Source organism: Sorex fumeus, unplaced genomic scaffold (genome assembly GCF_029834395.1).
Source record: "Sorex fumeus unplaced genomic scaffold, SorFum_2.1 ptg000009l, whole genome shotgun sequence".
NCBI classification, from domain to species: Eukaryota; Metazoa; Chordata; class Mammalia; order Eulipotyphla; family Soricidae; genus Sorex; species Sorex fumeus.
This window is the reverse complement of record NW_026606066.1, coordinates 9,433,136-9,451,081: the sequence shown is the minus strand read 5'-3', so window position 1 is coordinate 9,451,081 and position 17,946 is coordinate 9,433,136. Positions and strand designations below refer to the sequence as shown.

General features: G+C 34.4%; 1 protein-coding gene across 2 annotated transcripts in view; it reads left to right on the top strand.

Annotated features, from left to right (window-relative positions):
* Positions 1-17,946, top strand: part of CYTIP (cytohesin 1 interacting protein) — a 94,883-nt gene that overhangs the window by 74,364 nt on the left and 2,573 nt on the right. For both annotated transcript variants that reach the window (XM_056110374.1, XM_056110373.1), the window contains 5 exons: positions 951-1,000; positions 1,201-1,255; positions 5,361-5,463; positions 5,772-5,865; positions 9,256-9,325. In XM_056110374.1, the coding sequence (XP_055966349.1) occupies positions 951-1,000; positions 1,201-1,255; positions 5,361-5,463; positions 5,772-5,865; positions 9,256-9,325 (372 nt within the window). The remainder of the gene's footprint in view (positions 1-950; positions 1,001-1,200; positions 1,256-5,360; positions 5,464-5,771; positions 5,866-9,255; positions 9,326-17,946) is intronic.

Genomic DNA, 17,946 nt, shown 5'->3' with positions numbered 1-17,946 from the left:
TTCCTGATAGATGACAACCACATTAGATAGCTAGGTCCCTTGGGCAAATGAGCAGCCTGAGCATGTTTTTTTAAACCTATGACTAACAGTTGAAAAATGACTAATTGGTATTTTTTAATTCCTTAAGAAACAAACAAGAGTGAGAAAAAAACACACACACAACTCACTGCAATAACTTGAAAAGCAAAATGCCTTCTACTGTTAACTTTCCCTCCATTTATAACGGTAAAATGCATATGGAAGCTTATTTCATCTTCCCAAAACATGCAGAGGTGTGAAGGTGGAATTACTTTTATCATTTGTGCCATTCGGATCACTTACCTTATTGACTGGCAATCTCACTTATTTTGCTCTTCAAAAATTTATAAAAATAAACTGCAGAAGTGTAGTAGTGTCGTATTACTTGAATTGTGATTCCTGAAAGAGTGTTTTATCCTGCAAAGAAAGTTACATGTTGAACTATTTCAATAAACACTTTCATTTCATTGGCATCTCCAGAAGTGAAAATATTCGGATTTTATATGCCATTCGATGGGTGTGTGTTATTATTCTTTGAATTCCAGTGTGATAACAAATTGCTGTGATTAATCAGAGGCTATTTTAAATACAGATTAAGTATCTAGGGTCTTTTGGGAAACTTTGAAGTTTGGCCACATTACATGAACTCTTTTACCACAGGATATTATCTTTAGCCTGAGTATTATTATCTAAGCTCATTTTTCAAAATCTAAGCCTCTTTTAATCTTTATAAAAGAATGCCTAAATGACCCTTTCTCTGCAGTTCTCTTTTGCTATCAGTTGGAAGTGGAAATTACTGACTTCATGTAACAGTTCTCAGGAGCCTGGCCAAAGAATGTGATAATCAACAAAACTCCTTGCAACTTAGAGCATTTTACAGATCAGTTTTAAGGACATTTCTAACTGTGTTTTTTTTTGTGTGTGTGTTTCAGCTTGCTTTGATGAGATCAAGTTCTTTAGGTGACTTTTCCTGTTCTCCAAGGTAAAAAATCACTTACCATTTAGTCTCTTACTAAGATACTTAGAAATCTCTCTTACTCTCTGAGTCATACTATAGTTTACATAAATACCAGTTATTCTTAACCATGAGTTAATTTTAGTAGAAAGTATGTGTCACATGTGATCCTTTGATCTCCATAAACATTTATTTGTTTTGTTTACTCTTTTTTTTTTATTTTACAGGAAACTTGTTTCTGTGGAAAAGCAGGATAATGGGACATTTGGCTTTGAAATTCAGGTGGGCAAATTTCAAATTCTTCAGACGTTCAGTGAAGAAAGCAGCTTTGATAGTGTTATTGCATTTACAAAGAAGGAATGAAATTAGGATTTGAGTCTGATCAAAATGGTACCTTTTTTCCAATGTGTAATTGTTCGGGGTAGCTTTTCGCTTTGTTTTTGGTTCTTGCAAGGAAACCACTGAAGTGAATAAAGAAGACTCTGAGACATGCTTAACTTCCTGCTGCCATCTTCCTCTAAGTCTAACACTGACAGAAATGCTCGCTATCATCCAGACTTTAAGAGAATGAAATACTTTTCTGCATTTGATGTATTTTCATTTCTGATACATATAGTTTCCTAATTATTATTTGTATTGTATGTCAGATTTTCTGTCTTTACATTAGTGTTCAAAGAATGCTTGAAAGCATGGGTATTCATGTGTGAGGACTGCATCTATTTAGGAATATAGTATCATGTTTTGTTACATTGAAAAAATAACAGAGATTTCATATAATATATGGAATAATTTCTAAGTGAACTTTTTATGTGGATTCAAACTCGTTGACCTGGTTTATATAAAATAAGTAAAAAAAATCTAAGTATATACAAACATTTGTTTCTATATTTTTTATTCTTTAGGAAAATTTGAAGTATCTATTGTAATTGTATAAGAATTTCCTTTTTATTTTCTATCTGCCTACTTATGGCTTTATTTGGTTTAGGTTCAAATAAAGTCTAGTCAAATCAAATGCAGCACTAGTAGTTGTTTTTTGTTGTTGTTTTTTTTATGTAGCACTTGTGTTTCTTTTAGTATGTTTTACATAATCTTATTCTTACACCGCATGTCAGCTTTTAGATTTTAGCTTTAGTGTTGCTTTCAGAAAACTCTGGTGGCTGAATATAATCTCCACATTGGAAAGTCAATGTGTATTTTAAGATTAGGAACTGGAAGCTGCTAAATAAGTAAAATATATTTTATGTGTAAAGAAACAAGATGGAACACTAGCTGCAAGGAACAGAAAGAAGACTAGAAGATATCTTCTACTTTCTGTTGTTATTGTTTGTGAGACACACTTGATAACTCTCAGGATTTGCTTCCAGCTCAGGGATCACTTTTGGAGTGATGGGGAAAATCTGTGGCACTGGAGACTGAACCCAGGTCAGCCTCATGTGCAGTAACTGTTTTACTCACTGCACTGTCTTCTCTGGCCCCAACTTTCTACTTTCTTTTTAAATTTGGTGAAAATGAAAATGATTCTTCTATAAGGTATTAGAAGCATAGGGCTCTCTCTTATTTTAAATTCACATGAAACACTTTCAATTTGTTATAGAGACACTTTTCTTTCTGTGATGAACCATTTTTTTTAATTGTAGTCAGAGAGAGAGGACAAGGGATAAGGCACTTGCCTTGTCTGAGGTCAACCTCATTTGAATCCCCAGCATTGCATATGATCCCTTGGACACTGCCAGGAGTGATCCCTGAGCACAACGCTAGAAATAAGTCCTGAGCACTGCTGGTGTGGCTTCCAAAGAAAGCAAAATGGATTATCCAAAAGGATATGTATAGAAGTTATTCCCCAAAACACATTCAATGAGTGCTACATTATGCTTATTTATTGTGACAAATTTCCTCACTCTTCTAGAATTCATTGCTTCTCCATATTTCTGGCTTATACCATGTATTCTATATGGAAAAGGGAAAGAGTCAAAATCACCAGGCCACAGCATCATATCATGTTATATGTTACCATAAATGACACCTTCACTACAAATTGCAGCACGTATATGTTACCCAAGTAATGTAGAAACCCACTTCTTATCAAATATGTTTTTAGTGTATGCTTTCCATGAACTACTCCTCCATTCCTTTATCTATTCTTGGATTCTCTTAAGACTTTCAGTAATCACTAAATAGGGGGATGTTCTGAAAAAATTTTAAAGACAGTTAAAACCACATATGTGTAACTGTATTATATACCATTGCAACATGTGTTTGGGCTCTGGCCTACCAGGTGAAAGGTGTTACAGAAAAGAATAGGTCTATCCTTCTGTGGTTTAACATGATTGTTTTACTGAGACTCATACACCTTGATAGGAACATAGACTTTAGTTTATGTTCATCTGAGTTCACATTCTGTAAGTACTAATTTATGGGGTACTTACAGTTTCAAGTAAAGTACACATATAAGTGCATATTCAGGTAAAAGCATCAGCAAGTGACAAGTGCTATAATGAAGGTCATTGGTCATGAGCAAGACTTTGTGGCTTCTGTTTTTTCCAAGAAACTTAGGTGATTTTTGTCACCAGTCCCTAAAAATGAGAGATGAGAGAGGACAGAAAGAGATGATAGAGTTTTCTTTTTATTGCTTTAGTTTTTCTGCCTTTTCTTCTCACCCACAAATTTCACACCTATTTTTCCCATGTACATATAAACATAAAGGTGCTGGCGGCCCCATAAGTCATTATGTTCCCCGTCACTTCAATTACTGAACATAGAGGACAGATTCATGCTGCTAATAAGAATTGTTATGACAGTGGTATCCCAACGGACTTTCTATCATAACTGGCTCATGTTCCGCATGAACAATACCTCTTCTTTATCTCTGAAAAAAAGACTGCATTTCTGAAAAGCTATTAGAGTGGTCTTTAAAATGACAGGAAGGATATTGTATGATTCTTAAAATGGGCCTGCTTTTAAAACATGGCAATTCCAGGGAGCAGAGAGATAGTGTAAGGGTTAAGGCACAGGACTTGCAATGTAACCTATGCCAGTTTGAGCCCCAGCTCCACAGAGTCCCTTGAGAACTACCAGATGCAACCCTGTGTGACCTAGGACATCCCTGGCTCTACAGGACAATAGCATCACTACATCCTCGGACCATTGCATTGGAAAGCTCACCCATTTAGCTGAGAATCTCTAGGAATGGCCCTTTGCCCCCTTGAATGCCACTTGTGAGGCCCTTCCCTCCCCTGCAAAAAAGACATGAGGATTCTAAATACTTTATAGAGTGAATACAAATACTTTAGAGGTTAAAAAAATATTAAATTGCTTGCATACGACCATCTTCTGTAAACCTGTAAAATATCAGAATGAGTATCAGACATTCACTTCTTCAAATAGATGTTTACTATAATGTGGGCTGATTTTAGGAACTGGATGTTTTAAATATAATTCAGTATTCTTTTTTATGTAAATGAAACTAGACATTATAAAATTAAGTTTGTGAAAAAGAAAAATATTTTGCTGTAGGCCATTGTATCATTATCTAGAACAAATATTTACACAATGTTCTTGGTATAATTTGTAAAAAGCAGAAACAAACTCCCACCACCCTGAGTACATGACTAAGATGCTTTTGCCAAATTAAAGCAAGGAGCAAAGCATAACTTTTTTTCTATTTTAGTTGGATGACTAATGATCCGGTGAGTATTCAGGGCAGGCATACCGGAGAGTGTTCAGAAAGGAAGGTAATTGAGTCAATTATAGTACTTCTGAATTAATGCGGGGCAGATTGTCATTATTTGCAGAACTCTGATTTAAAATAATTGTTGTTGGCATGTCTTCCTTGCTAAAATGTGTACTGTTTCATATATTCTTATAATGAGTACCTTAACTTGATAGAAGCACATGGTTTTTTTTTTTCTCTTTGCTTTTGGCCGCAACTGTTTTATCTTACTAATAAATAATACAATAATGTTAGCATCAAGTGGTCTTTCCAGCTTGCTAGCTTGATATTGTAATGTCTCGAGGTAGCCTTATTCCTCTTTCTAACTCTAAGCAGATCATTTTTATAAAGGAGACTGGCTATCGATTGGTAATGGAAATTGTCATCTTTGATTCAGGAAAGTTTCCAAATTGTTCTTTGTACCTAGGTACCATACCAATGAATGTAATAGGTATATTTTTAAGTTTTTTACATAGTTTTTGATTTGGGGTGACACTTGGCAGTTCTTGGGGCTTACTCCTGGCTCCGTACTCAGGGATCACTACTGTCTGGAGGACCATATGTGGTGCTGGCGATTGAGCCCAGATCAGTGCTTGGCAGCAGTACCAACTCCAGCCACTAATTGGCATTTTTTTTCTTTTTTTAAAGTAGTAATTATGTCTCACCTTCACTTTACAGACATGCAGGTTCCAGACCCAAAACCCCTGCTCCTCAGAGACATGTACTCTGATCTGCAAGATCCATGAATGTAGTCCAGCACACCATGCAGGCCTGAAAGCTGGTAACTCATTACTTTTGTCATATTTGGAATTATTTAACTAGCCAGGAAAGAAAAGTTTTAGCAGTGAAGGTCAGGACATAATTGTGGCATTGAATTTTCTCAGCTCCTTTTTGTTGCTGAGGCTTGATGGGCCTTGCTTGCTTGCCTGTATCTCTCTCTCTCTCTCTCTCTCTCTCTCTCTCTCTCTCTCTCTCTCTCTCTCTCTCTCTCTCTCTCCATCATATACACATATGTGTGTAGACAGATAGATATAGATATAAAGAGGGATATTTAACTGCTGGAACACTCACTTTTTTTCTATGTCCTAGGTGATGTCCTTGCAAATATCAATGGTGTGAGCACAGAAGGCTTTACCCACAAGCAAGTTGTTGACCTGATCAGATCATCAGGAAACCTGCTAACGTAACTATTCATTGGCTTCCTGTGGGGCTTAACAATATTGAGGTCTCTCAGAAGGCCTGTTGAGTGAGAAAACTTTTGTTCAGGATCACAAGAAGAGAGGCAGCTTGGGGATTAGGTACAGAGGTGTTTTTTTTTTTTTAATTTTTTTAAAAAATCAGTTCCTTTTGTTTCTCAAGGTTTCCTCAAACATAAACACAGTATCAGCATCTGAAGCAAAAGGACATCAATCAATGGCCCAAACTTCTGTGTGGGAGGGCTAACATGAAAACATTAATTTTTTTTTATGTTGAGTTCAATTAAATTGACACACGTTCTTTTTTGGACAAAGAGGAACTGGTCCAATTTTAATGGTTGATTTAATCCTGTGGTTAGAACACATGAAAGGTCAAAAAAGACTGATTTTCCCCCATTATTATATCTCAAGTCAGTTTTTTTTTCTTGTGTTACATTTGGAAAGAATAAGTCTGTCCAACATTCTCTTCCCTGCAACACATGCAACTATTATTGCAAATTTGCTAATGTGACATTGGCAAATAGAGTTAATGTTGTTTCTCCATATCATCCCTAAAACTTAATAAGACCTTAGCATTTATTAAAGGATGGAATTCTCTTATTCACTAAAATATTTGTTGAGCAAAAACTACATTTCTGGCTCTGTAATAGACCCAGGGAAGGCAGATAAAGACTTTTCCAGTGCTTTATGAACTTCAAAGATGGATAAGAAAAGCCTGTCAAAATAAGTAATTTTGATATTTTACTTATTGAAAGCTGCTATAAAGAAAATAAAATGAGGAATGGTATAGAAAATTGAGAAAAGTGTTTTTAAGGAGGGGATTTTTTTTGCTTTAATTAAAAAAAATTAAGACACTATGATTTGCAAAGCTATTCATAACAGAATTGTTTCAGGCATACAATGTTTCAACATCAATTCTACCACTCGTTTCCTACGGGGTTCTTGTCATCCCCCAGCCTGCCTCCTTGACAGACATATATGAATTTTTTTATGTTGCTTGCTCTAACAAAACTTAAATAAATAAATAAATCATTTAAAAAAAAACCAAAAATGTGTGAAGAGGGCACACTGCAGGTGGCTAATTGAGAAGTATGTAGCAAAAGATATGCTAAAAATATATGAAGACAGAAAGAGAGAGACAGAGAGAGAGAAAGAAAGAAAGAGAGAGAAGAAATGTGCCTGCCAAATCAGAAGATAAATCCATAAAAGTTGGTTTGTAATGATAAATTACTATATGATTTTAACCTTTTAAAATGAAACTGAAAAAGAAAATGAAAATCACTTAAAACAATGTAATACACTACCTTTTTAAAAATCTGAAGTCTAAATGAAGAAATGTGATGATTATATGAACTTCTGGTGGAAATATTTCAGGTGAAGAGCAAGATCTCTAAATTCTCGAAAAGAGCTTAGTACATCCAAAGGACAGAGAAAAATCCCAGGTTGTTGTTAGCTTGTGAATTATAGAGCATATAACAAGAAATAAAGACAGTTGGCCAGGGGTCTCATCAGCATGCTAGGTAATTCAAGTTTTTTTTTTAATTAATGTGGGCTCTGTATTTTCTCATTAATTGTTCAGAGTCACCTAGTGAGATTAGTTTTATGTATATTTATAGATAAACTGAAGCTTAAATAAGAACAACTGCCTAGTAAGTGACAGGGCTGGCATTTGACCACCTGCTTCGGATGCCAGAATCTGTTCCTTTGAGCTGTACCAAACTACTTGCACACAGCTGATAAGAAAACTTCTGAATGTTCTTTAGTGATTAAAACTAACTTTAAAAGGGAATTTGGGTGTGTGTTAGGTAGTGTTGAAAGATCACTGGTGGTTGTAAAAAACTGAGGCCAACTCTATGAATTCTACAAGTTTGGGGTAAAGGCGGGTGTGTGCCTTTTTGGATATGGGTGGTGGGAGGATGTTTTTGCTTCAGAAAAACCTGAATCTAAAAGGTAAAATTTAGAGAGCAAGAAAAAAATAGTGGTTAGAATCAAAAGTTATACTACAAATACATGAAGAGAGAAAGAGAAAAAACTGCCTGTGATAGAGGCGGGGCGAGGGTTGGGGTGGTTGCAAAAAGGGAAACTCAGGACATTGGTGGTGGGAAATGTACACTGGTGAAGGGACAGGTGTTGGAACACCGTATAACTGAGACCCAATCATGGTCAACTTTGTAACCACATATCTTACTGTGATTCAATTTAAATAAATAAATAATTTTTAAAAACCCCACAAATGTGTGAAAAGGACACACTGCAGGAGGCTAATTGAGGAATATGAGTGCAGGCAAATAGAAATGTGTGCAATAATCGGTACCTTTGGTTTTTACTTATGTGCATTTATTGTCTGAATAAAATAGATCACATAAAAGTCCCATTAAAAGAGTTTCATAAGAATCCTCACTATTGCAGTCAAAATCACCCTAGGAGAAAGTATCTTAACTTATTATCATCTCAAACTTTATAAATGATGGCTAGAGGAAATAACAAAAAAAATCACACTCCACATTTAATTCTCTTCTTTCACTTAATACCTTTAAAACATCTTGCATTTGTAAATAGTTATAGTTTATTTATCAGAAACATATTGGCGACTGTATTTGAACAAATACTACAAAAATGCTTAGAACCATTAGTCATGAAGGTTTTTCCCTCTGGTAACTAAGAGGCAATCAAAATTGAGCTTTATAACTTGAGCTCACAAAACAAATCATTGAAGGTTAAACAACATTTAAAAAAACTTTAGATAAGGAAAATCTTATCATGAAATTGATAATTCTAGAATAAAATTTGTAAAGGCTTAGAGATGACAGGATTATATGAATATAATTTTCTAATAGCAGGACTGTTCTATTTCTTCTAGTTTTAAAATTTATGGAGGCAAAAGTTCCTAGAATGCTAAAGGGGAAAGAATGTTTTTCCTCTTTCAAGAAATAGTATGTTCTATTTCAAAGTCTTTAGTGTCTATTGTTTTTAGTAGCCCACAGGCTTAGCAGTGTCTAGAACTTGCTTATAGTGGTTCTTCAATAAATATTCATTAAATGAAAAAACTCATGAAAATAAATTCTAGAAGAGAACAATGATTGTTATTACCATATAGTGACTTCTATAAATTAAGCTATAACTTGGAAATTAACCAGAATTATTTTAAGCCACTATCAAGAGGAGGATTTTTTGAAAATGTTTTTAAACATAAATATTGTCACAAGATTTGACTGAAGGTCCAGATACTATAAGTATGATGAGAATAGAAACATTTGTGCTGAATTTTAAGTATAATCTGTGCTCAAGTATAGTACTTTGTAAGATATAACCTGTTTGAAAGAATCACTTATGCTATTTCCTGTCCCCCCCCCCACTTCTTTTAAATCTTGAAACAGGATAGAGACTCTTAATGGAACAACAATTCTCAAAAGAGCAGAGCTTGAAGTCAAGCTGCAAAATTTAAAGGTAATTTAATTTAATAAAGTGAGGCACAGTTTTCATTCTTGAATGTGTGAGTGGAAGAATAAAGATCTATTTGAGGAATCAAGGTAGCCCTTGAGGATGAAATATCGTGATAAGTCTAAACTACTGAGTTATCAAAAGCTACCCAATTACCTTTGCAGGAATATTAAATTCCACACACTAGTGCAAAATCACTCTCTTCCTTCCTCCTTCTGTGTCTATGAGACTTAAAAAGGCAACAGGAAGGCATATTGCTTCAAGGACTTTTCATTAATGCACCTGTGATTTCTCTTGATTTACATTTTGTGTGGAAAAAAACAGAGAGGAGGAACTAGACTTTTGGTTATTTTCCCAAGTGTTGCACATGTCTGCAGCAGAGCCTGGAAGTTTTGCTTTTTCATTGTCCTCCCCTGTGTCCTTTCATTCTACCTTGTTTTTGCTTTTTAAAATCCTGCCCCTCTCATCCAGTCTTTGGAATCTGCTTTTAGGACCAAACTCCCAGTCAACTCTAAAGAAGTGAAAATATTCTATGAGGGTATGGGCAATTTAACATGTTTGATAAACGTTCTTTAGGATGGCTTCTTGAGGCTCCTAAGAATGTTCAGTTTGCTAGTCTGTTGAGGCTCTGCCATGTCCTGGAGGCTAGATCATTACTTGTGAGTCTCAACCTAGCCCTTCCTTCAACCCCAACTGCATGCTTCCTCCAAGAGCACCCATCTGCCTTGGCAGCTATGTCTGAGCAGGAATTGCTCGGCTTATGGGGCCATTTGAAAACTTCCTTTAAGGAAAAATGCTCTTTTAATTAGCAAATTCATGAGGGTGGAGTTACTGAATTTCTATTTTACCCGATAGTCTTTTCTCCCCCACATTTAATTAATTCATCAGCAAGCCCTGTTCTCTTCCTTGTCAACAAAGGTTTTATGCTGTTGCCATTCTGTTTATCCTTTTGATTTATTTTTAAATCATTTTGTAAAATTCCTTGGGGGAGCAATCTTATATTCAGTTGTAGTAGGAATTGAATCACATTTGGAAAGTAAGTGGTAGAAGTTCATATTTTGATGGTTTTGATTTTTTTTGCTTCTAACATTTTATCTTGAGCTTTTCATTCAGGTCTTCTATATACTTAAAAAAGACTTTTTAGTAATTTTTTAATTTTTACACATACTTTATTATATATATTCTTAAATGCCACCTTGTTTTATGCTATTAAAAGCTTTATTTTTATTTCTTCAACTGCTTACTGCTATTGATTTTTGTGCAAATTTTAAATCTAGTAGATTTTCTTCTTAATCCTAATAGTGATTGGAACTTATTTTACACTTTTTATACAGAAATAGTACTTAAAGATGCAGTTTTGTCTTTACTAACAATTTTTGTTTTTGTTTTTGTTACCATACCATCAATATCCTGTATTGCTCTTGGCTTTGTGCTCAGGTATCATTTCTGACAGGGCTCTGGAATTGTATGTGGTGCTAGGAACCCATCCCAGGTTTTGCTTGTGCAACTCAAGCACTTTACCTGACTTTAAAAGCAATGTCTTAAATATTAAATTATTTGAGTAGTTAATGGAATTTAAGTGATAGTACATTTAGGTTTACAACTTTTAAAAATTAAAAACATAGTTTTCTGTATAAATATTTGTTAGTAAAAATATAATGACTTGTTGAATTTATGTGCTTGCTGTTGTTTATTTTATTTTATGAATTCTTATAATTTATTCCTAGGTAAAATGAAAGACAATCTTGATTGAAAAACAATTTTTATTTCACTGTTACTATTGAAATAGACGTTGGTCTATTTCTATTGGTAAGGCGTTTGTCTTGTGCAAAGCCAGCCTGGCAGAGCTGGGTTCGATTCCTCCGTCCCTCTCAGAGAGGGAAGCAAGTTACCGAGAGGATCTCGCCTGCACGGCAAAGCCTGGCAAGCTCCCCATGATGTATTCGCTATGCCCAAAACAGTAACAACAAGTCTCACAATGGAGACATTACTGGGCCCACTCGAGCAAATCGATGAACAACAAGAGGACAATGCTAACTAGGACAGTGCAGTGCTAATGTTATACTTACTGTCAAAAATTTTCCAAAAGTTACTTTGCATTTTTCGAAAGTGGGCACATCTTTTGAAAAGAGGATTAAATTTTCAGTCTTCTGTTAAAAATAAGGTAAAGAAATATAAAATAAACTAGTGATATTATTTAAAACATAAACAAGTTCATAGTTCATGGAATAAGAATTTCTGTATACAACACAGTTTTATGCTTCAAAAATTTCTATTCTTTAAATTTAATATTTAAATCGTACTATAGGATACATATATACTTAACTATTATTTTAATTGTGAGAATATTTTATTTATATTTATACAAATGTTAAAAAAAATTGTCCACTCCCTGATAATTCTTAACATGCTTTAAATGTTGATTTAAATCTCCATCTTCCTTGTCATTGTTTACATTTAGGTTTACAACTTTTAAAAATTAAAAACATAGTTTTCTGTATAAATATTTGTTAGTAAAAATATAATGACTTGTTGAATTTATGTGCTTGCTGTTGTTTATTTTATTTTATGAATTCTTGTAATTTATTCCTAGGTAAAATGAAAGACAATCTTGATTGAAAAACAATTTTTATTTCACTGTTACTATTGAAATAGACCTCTGTTTATCAACTGAATTATTTTGAGTTGATATTTTGTTCCCTTAGCACGTCAAGTGTATTCCTACTTTGATATCTTTTGTTTATGAAAGAGCACCAGATTGTTTTTCCCTTGAGGTAGTGTCATTTTCTATATTTTCTTCCAAATCTTTTTAGTTTTCTTTTTTTCAGACTGAATTTTATAATTCATCCAGAAATAATTTTTTCTATTTTATTTTTTCCACAAGAATACTCAGTTGTCCCTAGTACCATTTTATTTATAGTCTCTATATTTGACTAGTATTTCCACCAATTGACGTATAATAAAACCTCTATTTTCAAACAAGTTCCATCTACGATGAATTTCTAGTACTCCTTATACTGATCCATCTGTCAATTTGTTTATCTTAAACTCACTTAACATATCCTTGCAATAAATCTTCATTGCTGCTTGAGTTCCAGGTTACTCTTATTTTTATTTTTTTTGACAATTCTATGCAAGTTTTGATATCAGATTGCCAAGACTCATCAATGTGGGAGTTTTGACTGTTATCACATGGTGTGTGTGTGTGTGTAGGTGTATATGGGAGAGATTTGATTTCTATATGATATTGAGTTTTTTTAGGCAATTTCACTGTTTTAAATATTTAAGAGAATCAGAATTCTATTCAAGTAGATCATAGGTATTTTTTGGGGGGACAGCTTACTAAGCAGTGCTCACAAGGCCTAGAGGCTACTGCTGTGTGGTTGGGTGAGAGGTTGCTCAAGACCTGTGGTGCCAAGGACTGTGTTGCTGGGCTGCCTCCAGGGCTCTGCCCTGTGGTACTTAGCAGCCATTGGAGCTAGGGTTTGAACTCTGTTTCCTGTGTATGTGTACATGCTAGTGAGCTATCTCTCTGACTTCCAACCTGCAAAAATACACACAGATATCTTTTCTTAAGAGTTTTTTTCTTTAAAAGAGTAAATGATTTGATTGAGGTAATATATATATATATAAAACAAAGGTGTATCTGCTTTATTTTTTTTTTTTTTTGCTTTTTTTAGTCACACCCAGCGATGCACAGGGGTTACTCCTTGTTCATGCACTCAGGAATTATTTCTGGCCGTGCTTGAGGGACCATATGGGATGCTGGGAATTGAACCTGGGTCGGCTGCGTGCCAGGCAAATGCCCTACCCGCTGTGCTATCACTCCAGCCCCAGTCTGCTTTAATTTTTAACATCTTGCTAAAAACTCTAATTAAAAAAATTTTGCCTCTTAATTGTTTTTGTCTTTTCAGTAAATTAATAACTATCTATTCAGAGTTCATTCAGTTCTTTTTCTCACTTTACCACAATAACCAGGACCTATAATGATAAATAGGAAATATTTAGCATCCTTATTTTATTCCTGATGTTAAAGCCAATTCTTACATATTTTTATAGGAATGAACTATCTCCGGGAGTGTATTTTATAGATTAATAAAGTCTTTTAAATATCAAGTTTCCTGCTAGTTTTTATAACTTAGGTATTAAATTTTGTGAACTTTTCCTTATATTTTTAACATGGCCTTCAATTTATTTTCTAAAAATCTGTCATTGTGGTGACACTTAAAGTTTTCTAATATAGAACTCCTTTTCTTTTTAAAAGAAACCCATCCTAGTCCTAATTTATAATTATTTTTCATGTTTGTAGGTGTTATTTGCTGACATTATCTTCAGTTTTTTTTTTTTGACGGTAGCTTCATTTCTCGCACTTACCTATACCTTCCTCCCTCCCTACCTTAGACTACCTTTAATTTTGCTATAAAGTTTACTAGACAATTTGCATAAATTGGGTAATTCCCCATTTTGTTCCCTGATAGAATTCTTGTAATTCTAGCTGAATCATCAGGGTTTTAGGTCTTTGATGAAAATAATTTTAAACTACTGTTTTAGATTCTTTATTAGTTTTAAGGTTGATCAAACTTTCTACTATTTTTGATTTATTCTTTGTTGTTTTGTATTTATTTTCTCCATTTTTATACATTCTCTTATTTTTGTTGATAATTCCCTCTAACAGAGTTTTTGACTTCTAAATTCATCAGTATTTTACTGATACAATGTTTTGTCAAAGGGGTCTTCCTAGCGGTATTCATATCCCAAGACACTGGAGACTCTGTCTTATGATGAAGGCCTGTATTTTTTTTTTTTGGTTAAGTGCTCAGACCCAGTGATGTTGAATCAGACCCAATGGTGTTGAAAGAAGTCAGGGTCACCCCTGGGTACTGGAGGGAATAATTAACCAGTGGAGGGATTGAATTGCACTCTTTGAGCCATTATCTTAGACCCCAGATACAAAATTTGATTAGTTTTTTTGCTTATTTAGTTTTAAGATGTTCTTCTGTCTTTATAGTTTAGCCATAATATGATTGGTATGTTTAATAGTTTCACCACAATATGCCTATTCTGTATTAATTTTTACCTTTATATAATCTCTAAGTTTATCCTGTTTAGAATTAGTAGTGTCCTTTCAACCTAAGGACTTGTGACTTCAATTTAGAAATACTATCAACTTTATCTCTTTGAATTTCATCTTCAGTCTTCTTGGGTTATTATTTATTCTGTAATTCCTGTTAGATATACATTAGTCTCTTTATTTATCTATTATACTTCTTGTGTTTTTTCATACTTTGTATCACTATCTTTTTGTGTTCTTAAAAATTCCTAACATATTATGAGGGTTTAAAATGTGTTTTGTAGAGAATTTTGTATTCTAATAGATTTTAATAAATAATTTTCTTATTTCCAAAGTTAATTTCCTACTTACTTGATCTTTTATTTCTTATTCTTTTGTTTCAAATTTCTAACTCTTTTGAGCATTGATCTTATTTCACTTTTACGGATTATAAATATCTTTATTTCAAAGGAATCTCTGAAAATTTATTAATTGTCACTTTATTTGGAAAGAATTTTTATATTGATTAGTTTGGGTGTCCTCCCTTTGAGGATCAGTGTGCTACTTGATAGTTTACAGCATAGCATTTGTACATGCCTTTGCCTCTATAGCTTTAGGGGCTGCAAGAAATCTCAGTAGCAACTTTTCTCAGTATCCTTTTGTTTTTGGTGATAGAGCTTCAGCCAAGCAGAAAACTTGATTTTGTCTTTTGTTTTAGATAACTGCATGTAAATAATATATCCTCTGAACATTTCAACTCCTCTGTACTTCTTTCTGCATTTCCAGGATCAGCTGAAGTCAAAAGAATGAATCCTTCTCAAACTTCTATCCCATTTATTATCTTGAAACCATGTAATTCCAATTCATTTCTTGACCCATAAATGTTAAGATCTGACCTTTAATCAAGGTTATTCTGGCTTCCCCTTCACACAATGACCTTTAGTTTGTGCGTCTTCTGTAAGTGTTCCTCAAAGACCGTGGGGCTCCAATATCTTCTTAAGAAACAATGATTCATTCTAAGATTGTTTTCAGGGATCCCCTTTTTTGTGATCTATGATTCAAATATTTAACATGAAAACACAATTCCCCCTAGCCTAGTAGGAGAGCTAGTTTGTAACCCAGCTCTGAGATTTACAGGATCTTGAGATCTTGAGGTTTCTGCAATATTGAATGAATCTTTATGTTCTAGCTTGGAATTTTCTAGGACATTTAGGACAACTGAACAGCACAGTGTCTGTGAAAACAGTGTAAAAGTATAAAGTGTCATAGACTGTTCAGTTATCTCTTATGTAGATTGAAAACATTGAGTGAGTATTTGGAACCACTCCAAATTGCGATAGTTGAGTGTCATTTCAGGAAATTCTTTCCTATATTTATCCAACCAATAATTGAGCAGCTGTTATGAATAGGCTCTGAGCCAGGCACAGTGAGGTGATGTTACCCTGTATTGCTGATTTCACAGATGCTATAATTTTCTTCTGAATGTGAGAGGTTACATTTGTCCAAATATGCACTTGAGATGCTAACAAAAGGCAAAAATGTGCTTGAGTAAAATAGGAATGCTCTAGTAAATCTCTTAGTTACCTGGAAACATTGGCTCATATATATATATATGTGTGTGTGTGTGTGTGTGTGTGTGTGTGTGTAAGTGATGTCATACTTAAATGTTTGGGCATGATCAGGCCAAAACAACAGAGATTATATTTTTAAAACCAGTATTTTCTCAAAAATCATCTATTTGCCTAGCACTGGCTTTGCATTTCTAGTGAGTAAGGGCACACCCTTTTGCTTTTGTATTTAACTAATTTTTTTAGGACACCACACCCATTATAGTCCGGGTTTGTTTCTGGCCTTTTGCTCAGCAATCACCCCTGACAGTTATCAGGGGACTGTTTACGGTGCAGAGGATAGAGCCTGAGTCCCTCACATGCAAGGCAAGTACCTTACCTACATACAATCTCACTGGTCCTCCTGTTATTAGTTTTGACTTTCAACCTACCCTTGCTTTCCCTTTCCTCCTGTAGGATAAAAATATATACAAAAAACAAAGATAGGTTTGGTATACTTGCTAAATTCTTTCTAGTCCATCTATTCCCTGGGTCTCTACTGAACTTCCATGTAACCACAGGTGTATACAGGTAAAAAGTAGAGTAATTAAGGTAGCTGAGTAGTTTTAAACCTACATAAAGTTACATTATATACTATATTACAGTTTGGAAAGAATAAAAAATGAGTCAAACATTTTATTACTTTTTATTGCTTTGATTTATTACTTGCACATTGTGCACATTGTATCCCTAACTATAGATTCCAGCTGCTAAATGTTGCTGTTATCAAGTCTTGGAAATACCAGTCTATTGAATGTTCAGTATCTGACCTGAGGAACCAGTCATTTCCCTTAAGTATCTAAATGACATTTACACAGTGTTAATATTTTCTTGTGTTCTTAAGCTACTCCCTGTAAAAATGTACTTTATTTTCTCTTCCTTTTTTACCTTCACCTGTCCTTTCTGGACTACATCCTAGAAAGTTCTGCTGGTTTCCTACAACGTTGTCTTTCCTGTAGAGAAAGTGTCTATTGGCAAATCTGAGGTGTGCTTCTCTAGAGGACTTCCTATGGAGACTCATGAGATCAAAGAAAGAGTTGGAGAGATAGAACAGCTGCTAGGGTGCTTGTCTTGCTTGTGATCAACCTAGGTTCAGTCCTGGGAGGACTCATACAGTCCTCTGAGCCTTAAGAGTGATCTCTGAGCACAAAGCCAGGAATAATCTGTGAGTACCACTGATCATTCCTCCAGACTAACATAAACAAACAGGTGTCAAGGAAAGGGGTGAACAGAGGATGGCATACAGGCAAGAAAGAGTCTTGTCTATCTTGTCAATGGCCAACTTCCTGTTTTGTTTTAGCATCCTATTCCCTTAGTCCTGTCAGTGGGCTCTGCCAGGGCCTCTGGGTTTAACTATTGGAGCTGTCCCTTATTCCCAATTTGGGCTGCTTCTCTGTGCACTGGGTCAGCCAAAGAAGGAGGTTGTTAAGAAATAAGGTACTTTGTTCTTTTTTAAGTTTGGTCCTTGAAGACTTTCAGAACATGCCTGCTTTCCCATCTTAGTGTGGAAAACAGATTTTTTTTCTAAAATAAAAGACGTAGGTCCTCAGGTTTATAGACTGTTAATTTTATTGACTGATAATTTACTGAATTTAATCTCAACATTTTAATATACCATGCCAATTTAATCTCATGATCCTGCGATTTAAGTGTCATTATTGTTTTTATCTTGCAGCTGGTGAAAGCTTAGGATGCAAATCCTTGCCTAAACAACTACTACCTGGATATAAACCTAATTAATTTGGTTCTATCATAATTTTAAAAGTGAAAATACAAGACTGGAGACATAATAAAAAAGCTGGAGTTCATGCTATCATACCTAGATTTAATTCTTGGCACTTCATGTTTTCCAAGCATTGGCGAGAACAACCCTTGAATACTATGCCAGGAGTAACCTCAAGTTCTGCTGGATGCCTCCTCACCACACCAATTTATAGCCACGTTTTCTGTCCTATTTTTTAAGAATATGT